We start from the raw sequence: 9790 nt of genomic DNA, 5'->3' as shown, positions 1-9790 counted from the left end.
ACCTGACAGCCAGGAATATTAGGGCCAAGGGCCTTACTTGCTGCCCTATAGCCTCACTTGAGCACATAACTGACTTATCCCTATCTCTTGTCATCTTGGAGTGCCTTTCCCCTGAAAGCAGGATAGCCACTGCCCCCACACACCCACCAGTGACTAGTCAGCCTATTCTTATTAACCCATGCACCCTGCCCACCTCCACACACACACAGCCTTTCATGTCCCTGCCCTGCACGTATACCAATCTTGCTCCAGCCCAGCCCAAGCCCAGCAAAAGCAGGATGTAACTGTAACATCCATTAAATTTATTGAACAGATACATTTACTGAAGCCATTGAGGTCAAGGGGATGACAGCACAGAAATTCCCCACAGCTGCTAGAGGCCACAGGTCCCATCTTGTCCCACTCTGCAATTCATGAAGAAGGACCTCATCTGCTTGCTACACTAAGGCTTACTTGCCTCAGCTTCTTCCTTTCCAGGGACCCCTGATATGCCTCTTTCCTGGATGATGGCATCTGGAAATGTTCTCTCTTTTGGGGAAATGCTCTAGAAGAATCACCCATTGCGGAGTGATCCTGAATTATTCTGGCATAAGACAGTCACTGGACACTGGAAAGCACAGAAAGGAACATCTCACGAAACTGAAGAACTGGTGTCACAAGTAACAGCAAGAGTAGAACATTAAATCTTGGTTGTCAGATCACACCCATCCTTAGTCCAGGTCTTCGTGCCCACCCCAGGTTGAAATCAGTCACAAGATGAGCATCAGCCAGTCCCTGATTGTCATCACCCATCCTTTTTGCTGGTTCCAAGGCCTTGGCTTGGGATCTCTGCGGAGGACCTTCTCAGGTAAGAACACACACATCTGTAGGGAACAAGCAGCAAGTGGCTGGCCTGCAAATATATCAAGAAAACTGACCAGGAATACACAACACGAGGCATAAGCAGAGCAAACGGGGCCTTGGCTCGCATGGAAATTCACAGCACAAGCTGGGACTATGGTGGTGGCTAGCTGGGTGGGTCAGGGCTTCCACCAATCTGGGATTGATACACTTTGCCTAGGGTGTGATGGATGGGAGAGCTAGTATGAAAATGCATACTCACTGAATAGCTAGTCACTGTGAGTAAAACAGTTAAGGATGAGATTCCAAAGGCAGTGTCATAAGCTTGCCTGGGGATGCTGACTGGGTAGAAAAGCCAGGCTGTCAGGATCCTTTTAATAGACTCTTTCTCTCTAATATCTCCCAGGCCAGGGGGTATAGCAGCTATCTGCAGGCCCTCTCCTCTACTCTGGGGCTGACCCTTCAGTAGTACTTCTAGGCTGGTACAGGATGGGATCCTCTGCTTTATGTTCTCCCGCCTAGGCAAGGCTGCTGGGCACCCAGCCAGGCCCTCCTGGGCACTCTCTAGGAGTACTGCCCATCTGGGCTGGAGTGGGAGCCCCAGGGGGCTCATCGGGTCCTGCCTGGCTTGGGTCCACAGGGCCATGGTCTGGGTTATGGTCTTCTATCTCCTCCTCAACCTCGTCCTCTGCCTGCTCCTCCACCTCATCTTCCTCTTTCTCCACATTCTCATCTTCTGCCTTTGCATTGACTCTGCCATCAGCCCAGGCAGGAGCCAGATCACCAGCTTCATTCTCCACCTGGGCTTCCAGGTTGCTGACTAGTCTTGCCTCCCATTCCTCAGACTCCCTTATGAGCCCCAACAACTCCAGGAAAGTTGGAGATCTCCCGATCATTCTCAGCCTCCTCAGAGCTTCACCCAGAGGCTCATTCAGGTTAGCCCTGGTGAGCACCTGCCTCAGGCGGACATCATCAGTGGAGGTTCTCTCTAGAGCCCCCTTCTGGATGGCTTTCTGCAGCAGGACTTCTAGCCTCAACACAAAGGCAGAGAGCTGCTCATCTGACTGCTGTTGAGCAGTCAGACACTTCATTCGGATGGTGGCCTGAGATTCATTGTCTCCAAACACCCGGGTCAGGGCCTCTAGGCAGTCCTCTGCAGTCCTTGCTGGATTCTCTGCTAACAGCCCATGTACAAGGTAGAGGGCAGTCCCCCGCAAGCCCTCCAGCAATCGTCTCCTCTTCTCCCTTTCTGGGACCCTTTGCCACACCTGAAACATGTCAGTGGTGTGGTCTAGCCAGGCCTCAAAGTGTTCCTCCCCAGGGGCTGGCTGAACGCTCCCAGAAAACACACCCAAGCTCTGGTACTGCAAGGTCTCCACCCAGGGCTGGATTGCCTGACTAACTGACTGGAGCCTGCATACTCTGTCCAGCTCCAGGCCCAGGGCTCCAGGTACACTATCCACCGTCTGCCCCTGTTGCTCCAAGAAGTGAAAAACACGACCAAGAAGCTCTTCGGTGGAGCAACGGGGCACAAAGACCACGTTCCAGGGCCCCCGAGTGCCTAGGATTTCCCTTGGGACCAAAGCATAGTTGACTTCCCGGTCAAGCTCAACCAGGGCTGCAGTGGCATTATCCTCCTCACGAAATACTTTGCCCAGCACAGTAAAGTGGCCCATGGGCCACAGGGCAGCCTCCAGGGACTCTTGGAATTCAGCTTCACTGCAGTCCTCTGGGATGCCTAGGATAAGCAGGCCCCTACGAGCGCTGACACCCATCCACCTGCACCAGTCCTGTAGCATCTCCACCGCCATAACCGGAAATTTTGGCAAGGCTCACACTAGGAGCAGGAAACCGTTTCCCCAGAAGCAGGTCAGGTTGGGACAGGAGCCTAGGCTAGGACTCAGAGACCAGCCTAGGTCTCCACAGCCTGTAAACAAAAACAGAGAGAGGAGGTTAATGTCCACTCCTCCCCCCCCCCTTCCCATCCACTAGCCCTAGAGAAGAGGTTCTCAACCTGTGGGGTGCAACCCTTCAGGTGGAAAGACCTTTTCACGGGGGTCTCCCAAGACCACTGGCAAGCACAGATATCTACATTACTATTCATAACAGTAGCAAAATTACAGGTGTGAAGTGGCAACGAAAATAATTTTATGGTTGAGGGTCACCACAGCATGAGGAATTGTGTTAAAGGGCCATAGCATTAGGAATGCTGAGAACCACTGCCTTAGACAATGCTTCTGCATCCCACCCCATGCCTCAGGCACAGGCCTTCCCCAGCCCAGTATCTCCCTGCAGTCCAACTCCCACAGGCCTGCGGGTTGGGGCGGGGTTTGTCAGGGCCAGTAGTACCCTCCCAGGATACGGTACCTCCTAGGAGCAGGATCCTTCCTCCTTCGGTCTCACAGCAAGGATTCTCCGGGCTGCTCTCCAGGTTCTCTCGCCAGCCAGCTCCCTTGCTCTCTTTAGCCTTATAGTTGCGCACTCACGCAGAACAGTGTGGGCGCAAGCTTCACACTGCTCTCTGCGGTGTGGACTTGGGGCGGGGGTGTGGTGGCGCTGGAGCACAGATCCCCCTACGTGCTCCGGGAGCAAGCCAGCCAGGCCATTGGCGCAGGAAGATCACAAGAGAAGGCTGTCGCCTAGCCCTTGGCAACCTGGGACCTCCGGTGATGTCAATGGGCCGGCCACTGGTGACGTCACCTGCTGCTGACCCCTCCCCCATCGTACATCTATGCCACTGGCACAGGGAACACAGAGTGCTCAGGGGTCTCTCCACAGAAGGGCATCAGAAAGCTGCCGCGCCCCCTCCAGCTTTGTCTCCTGATCAAGGCCAGGGAGCAGGGGCTCTGAGGCTTTTTTTTCCCCCCTGGTGAGTCCCTATCTGGACCTAGTCCAGTGACAGAGCTGGGCAAGCAACACCTGGTCTAGGTAGAGTCCCTGAAATAGATAGATACCATATGAGCGCACACACCCCACCCCACCACTCCCCACGGAGCATGCACCATCTGGGTGATGCCCATCCAGTGGAAGGGGCTGTAGGCATGCTCACTACCATGGGGCATGCATGCTTTGCTGTCCTTGGTGCCTGTGACCAGCTCACAGGAGGGTAGTCCAGCATCAGGCAGGCCTTTCCTGCTCTGCCTGCTGTATATCCAGGTTCTTGAAAAGCTGCTTTTGAGATCTGAAGCCCAAACACTTGGACTTGTATCTTACTGGCTGTCTTTGGGCCAGTCCCTGCCCATTCTTGTTGCAGAAAAGTTTATAGTTTCTGGGAATTCTGCCTAAATTCATGTAGGAAGAAACACTGTGATGTCAGTGAGGTGCTCAACATTTCCCTGCCCCCTGTGTCAATAGCCTTCCAGGCTCTGGGACACGACCCTCTTGGTGTTGAAGGTGGCATGGGTGGCCTAAATCCCAGAAACCTCCCTATGTGTTTTACCATCAGTCAGTCCCTCCCCTGCCCTATATCTTCTGCTCATCCCCTCAGAGCTGTGCTACTCTGGCTCAAAACAGAGTTTCAGTCCCTACCACTCTTATCACCCTGACTCTCTCCAATCACCAAGAGTCCAAAGATGCACAACATCTCTGCCAGTGAGAAGGCAAGCAGGTTCACAGAAGGTCAGACCTCTACATATCCTTTCCTGCCCCCCTTTTCTTTCTTTGGGCACCATACTCTGGCCACTTGACTTTCACTACTGGGAAAAGTTTCCCTAGTGGTGTCCATCTCACTCATACTGCCTTGGCTTATTGTTGTCAGCTCTTTTTAGGTTGTTGTCATGTTAGACTGTTTCAGACAGTGCTGCCACTAGCATCCTACCTGCCTTCCTGAACCTCTGGCAGTGAGGAAGGCTCTAGGGTGTACACCAGAAAGTGACCTTGCTGAGACTTGGGCTGTGTCCAAGTAGGCTTCCATTAATCCATTATCTGCTGTGAGTGGAGCAACCCATGTTCTCTCCAATTAGCAGTGTGGGAGCACTCATCTCTGTCCTACAACTCAAGCAGCCTTTCAGCCTTGACCATTGAACACCCCCCAAAGGGAGAATTACTACCTCATGCATCAACATGTGCTTGGCATTTCCTTAATAGGTTATTATATTGTGCATCCTCTTACAATTTCATCTTCCACTCCCGGTTCACCTTCTGTGTATCTCTTTTGCTCTTCCTCATGCCCAGCCCCATCCTACAGTCAGGTCTTTAGCCCGTTTTCAGGAGAAAGTTTTTAGCATCAAAGCTGAAGGCACTCTCATTGTGTACATGCAACCATTGCCCAAAACAGGTTACATTCAACTTGACCTCACACTTGGTCTTCCGTTTGTCATGGGCAGTTCTCTTTCTTGCCCCTGTGATTCCTACTATGATTATCCACAGCCTGAAGGCAAGTGCTTGGGGGGGGGGGGAAAGAATTGTAAGTCTTCTGTTACAACCCAACTTCCTCAATTGGTCTAAAGCATCTAATCCCTCCCTTACTCAACCTCCAGGGCCCAAACTGCCTGTTCTCATGCTGGCCAGTTACTGCTGTTAATATCTGATGTAAGAATTTCTGTCTACTGAAATTCCTTGTTTGACCTGTTATGGCTCACACAATAAATACCTTGTCTTCCTTCTTGGCTTGGGTGTAATTTTCCTGGTTTTTTCCCTACAGAAGGCATTCCCTTGGGAACATAAATAAGCTGGATGATCTAGTGCTACCAGCTGGCCCAGTGGGCTTGCAAACAGATTATCAACACATTTCCCCTGTTTTTAGGCTTGTTTCTCCTTTCCCTCTTTCCCTCTCTTCCTTCTCCAAGTGAGGGCTTTCCTTCTTTATAGGCTCATTTTCCTCCCTCTACACTAGGGCATGGGTTGTGACACCTCAGCTGTTTTTCCTTTGTCTCTTCTCTGTACCCAACGTCTCTATCTCTCAGCAGCTAGTATCTTTTCTTTCCCTACCTTTCCTTTCTTGGCTTCTGGGACACCCCTTCCTGCATTTGAACTGACCTCCTGCCCCCTTTCCTGCCTTTCAGTTGAAGTTATCCTTCTACCTCCCCCTCCTTCTCTTCTTCCTATTTCTTTGTTGGACCTCAATATAATATAGTGTGGGTGGTCTCCTAGCTGCAGATCTTGGACATTCTTTCCAGAGACGTTCTGTGCTGGTCATAATCCCTTCTCCAGCTCTGCCCATGTGTGTCAGACTGTCCATTTGGATGCCCCTCAGGCTTTAATAATTCAGGTATTTCAACTAGGGTGCTTCAAGCACCTTTGCATACCTGCTCTTTCCCTGGGCTTCCCCCATCTATACAAATGGCTCTGCCTTCTCTCAGGTTATTTGAGCAAAGGCTGCAGGAAACTTCCTCCCCTTTCCTTTGTTTCTCACCTCCAAATCTCTCCCACCACCAGACACTATCAACTATGGCCAGGGACTGCAATTCTTTTCCGTAGTTCCTAGCTTGGTGTCCGACACTTCATGCCTGTACTCTGATCCCTCTATCTTCCTTTATCCATATTAGTAGCACTTATTCACATGTCATCACCAGATAAATGATGGATAGGTCTCTGTTTTAAGCATTAAGTAATCCCTCCTGGAAAGCAAGCAGGAGCCCTTACCAAAAGGAGCCTTGCAAGATCATGTTGCCTAGGATGGCAAGTGAGTCTGTCTTCCAGATTGTAAGAGCCAATAGTAAAAAGATGTGCATACACACACACACACACACACACACACACACACACACACACACACACACAGAGAGAGAGAGAGAGAGAGAGAGAGAGAGAGAGAGAGTGAGGAGACTCTGTGGGGAATGAAGACACCAGAGAGATAAGATGATGATACAATTTAGCTAGCTTCAAGCTCACTGGGAATCAGTGATGGATTGAGCTTGCCTTGAAGATCATCTGGATAGATTCTCAAACTAAGCAGGAGTGAGTGACCCAAAACCCAAAACTGTAAGAGGTAAATTTATACTTTTAGTGTAAGTTAATCTGTCTTAGGTATTTTGTTACAGCAGCAAAAATGGATGTGGCAGCCTGATTGTCCAGCCTGGAGTCATGGACATGTAACCCAAGGGCCCTTGTTCCTTCTAGCTCAGCTTACCAGCCTACATGGTCTGCCTGGCTTGCCCTTTTGGCTCGTGGGGTTGAGTGGTACTTCAGGAGTCAGCCAACATTCATGAACAAGGCAACATCTCGCAAGAAAGGGGTGTTTACCCAAACGCATGGGCTTCTGTGCCAGTCATCTGATGGAGACTCCATGGTCCTGGATTCCTGGGTGCTGTGGATTCAATTTCCCACAAATCCACACTCTTAAGAGGAAGTTTCTGGCTCTTATTACCTCAGAATGTGACCTTATTGGGGGATAGGGTTGCTGAACACTTAGTTTAATTTAGGTGAGGTCATACTGGAAGAAGGTGGATACCAGAACCAATGTGAATGTTGGTCTTGACATCTCCCAGCAGAAGAGGAAGCTGTTGACCCAGAATAAGGACTGGAGTCCCCCATATATGTGATGGGAATGCACATCTTGCTGCTGCTTCAAAGGAAGCTGCAGACCCAAGGTAGGGACCGGATCTGACCCAGGGCAAGACCCATAGGACAGATTCTACAACACACAGAAGAAAGACTAGACATAGAGACTCTGGCCTAAATATCAGTGTCACAGAGGAAAACCACGCCTCAATATTACTATGAATTAGTCCTCTTCTGAACATTGTAAACACCACCACTGAAAGAAGAAGGACAATGTGAATTAAAAAATAAAAAAGAGAAACTCAGCCAACAAACCAACTCCAGATGCACAAGTCCAGCACAAAAACAAATCAACACAAAAATACCAAGATAACACACTTTCTCCAAAAATTACTGATCTCATAGTAAAGAGTCTCAGTAAGAACAATTTGTAAGAACTTATAGACAAAGAATTCAGAAGAATGATTTTAACTATATTAAAATAACTCAAAGAAACCATTAATGTACTCCAAGAGAAAGACACAAAGCTGAATGCAATCAGGAAGTCAATCAAAGATATGAAAATAGATTTCAGCAAAGAGATATTAGTGCTGAAGACAAACCAAACTGAATTGATACTGAAACTGAAAACTCAATTAGATGAATTAATAGCTTGGTGGAAAGCCTCATCAATGAATGAGACATGAGGAAAAAGAGTATCAAGCTAAAGGACAAGGTAGAGGAATTAGATCATTCCTTAGTAGAACATGTAAGAATTATGAAACACCATGAAAGGAGTAAATCTTCAAATTAAGGGCATTCTGCACCAAAGCAATAGAAAATATTTTCAATAAAATCATAAAAGAAAATTTCTAAAATCTAGAAAAAGAGATACACATCTTGTAGGTACACAAGAAACCTACAGAACATAAAATAGACAAGAAAAGAAAAGAACCCCCTATTGTATATTATGGTAAAAACACTAAAATCACAGACAAAAGAAAGGGTATGAAAGAAAGAATAATAAAGTCACTTATAGGGTCAGGCCTATCAGAATAACATCTGATTATTTAAAAGAAATATTTAAAACCAGAAGATCCTGCACAGACGTATTACAAGCTCTACAAGACCAAGACCACAACTGCCAAACCTATTATACTCAGCAAAATTATCTATCAAAATAAAGGGAAAGTTAATTTTTTTCATGATAAAAAGAGACGAAAGGAACGTGTGGACACTAAACCAGCTCTACAGAAGATACTAAAAGGAATATTCTCATCAGAAATAAAGGATAAATACATCAAAGAGGCCACTGTTGGAGCATAAATAATAACAGGACAGTCAATCAAAATATGTCAAAGTAAACAACACAAATATACAAAATGAAGGAATTAATACATAATTCCTTTAAAAAACAACTCTCTTTATTAATAGTCTCAGTTCCCCATGAAAAAGATGCAGACAAATATATTGAATTGGAAAATAGGAGCCATTATTTTATTGTCTCTGAAAAATACAGGTATGGCTATTTTAATATAACACAAAATAAAATTCTATCCCAGAAGAGGAGAGATAAAGAAGATTCCTTCATTCTCATCAATGGAACAATAAGTTGAGAGGAAAACACAAACCTAAAAATATATGCACCAAGTACAGGTACACACAATTTGATGGAAAAAGGTAAACCCACAGTTAAAAACCACTACACTGATAGTGGGTGATTTGAAAACCCAGGCCCACCAATAGAGAGGTCATCTGGATTAAATATAAACAGAGGAAAACTGAAAATAAATAACATTATTAATTAGAAGGACATGAAAGAATATTCCAACTGAAGGGCAAGAATACACACTGCACCTGATGGACATATGGCAAAAGTGAACACACATTAAGACAGAGAGAGGGTAAACCTAAAGGAATCATAAACATAGATAAAGTGTCCTATATTCTAAATGACCATAACAGAACAAAGCAAAATATCAATACCAAAAGAAACTACATTTTACAGAACTCAGAGATTCAGGCAAGAACAATAGGAGAGTGGACTCAGGTGCCTATAAGGTTGTACTTGAGAGTGCACGTAGGCACCAATTCAGTTCCCTGTCACCAAAATATGTCATGGACTGTGATTCAAGACAGGGAAAACAGGAGCTTCTAAGAGATATGGCAGGGCTGTCTCTCATCCGTGTATACCCCAGGTGTCAGTGACTCCAAGGAATGTTAGGTCCCCTCCCTTTCCTGCAAGCAGCACAAGTCTCTGATGTCTGAAATGTGAGAAAAGCTGGGATACTGATGTTTGCTGCAGAGAGTCAACCCACGAGGTTGGCAAATCTTTCTCATTAAGAGTATGAAGTCTCTGGGGAGCAGAGGATGCCTGAGAATGTAAAGTGCTTTCTGCATGAGGTGACACCCTGAGTTCATTACCCAGTACTCATTTAAAAAAAAAAAAAAGGTATATGGACAGGTATGTTTAATCTCAGCACCAGGGAGAGAGAGACAGGAGGATCAAAAAAACCTGTCTAGCCAGTCA

General features: G+C 47.0%; 1 protein-coding gene across 1 annotated transcript; it reads right to left on the bottom strand.

The window, feature by feature from the left end:
- Positions 1 to 281: 281 nt before the first annotated feature.
- LOC102921141 (PNMA family member 6A) lies at positions 282 to 3501 on the bottom strand. Its single transcript, XM_006998510.4, has 2 exons — positions 3208 to 3501; positions 282 to 2767 (listed from the first exon to the last, which is right to left on the bottom strand). The coding sequence occupies exon 2, from the start codon at positions 2649 to 2651 to the stop codon at positions 1359 to 1361; it is 1293 nt and encodes a 430-aa protein (XP_006998572.1). The 5' UTR covers positions 2652 to 2767; positions 3208 to 3501; the 3' UTR covers positions 282 to 1358.
- Between the last annotated feature and the right edge of the window lie 6289 nt (positions 3502 to 9790).

Source organism: Peromyscus maniculatus, chromosome X (assembly GCF_049852395.1).
Source record: "Peromyscus maniculatus bairdii isolate BWxNUB_F1_BW_parent chromosome X, HU_Pman_BW_mat_3.1, whole genome shotgun sequence".
NCBI lineage: Eukaryota > Metazoa > Chordata > Mammalia > Rodentia > Cricetidae > Peromyscus > Peromyscus maniculatus.
The sequence above is the reverse complement of the archived record's forward strand: the minus strand, read 5'-3'. Positions and strand labels throughout refer to the sequence as shown.

Excerpts from the sequence above, each read along its gene's own strand:
- LOC102921141 (XM_006998510.4), bottom strand. The coding sequence starts at position 2,651 with ATGGCGGTGGAGATGCTACAGGACTGGTGCAGGTGGATGGGTGTCAGC.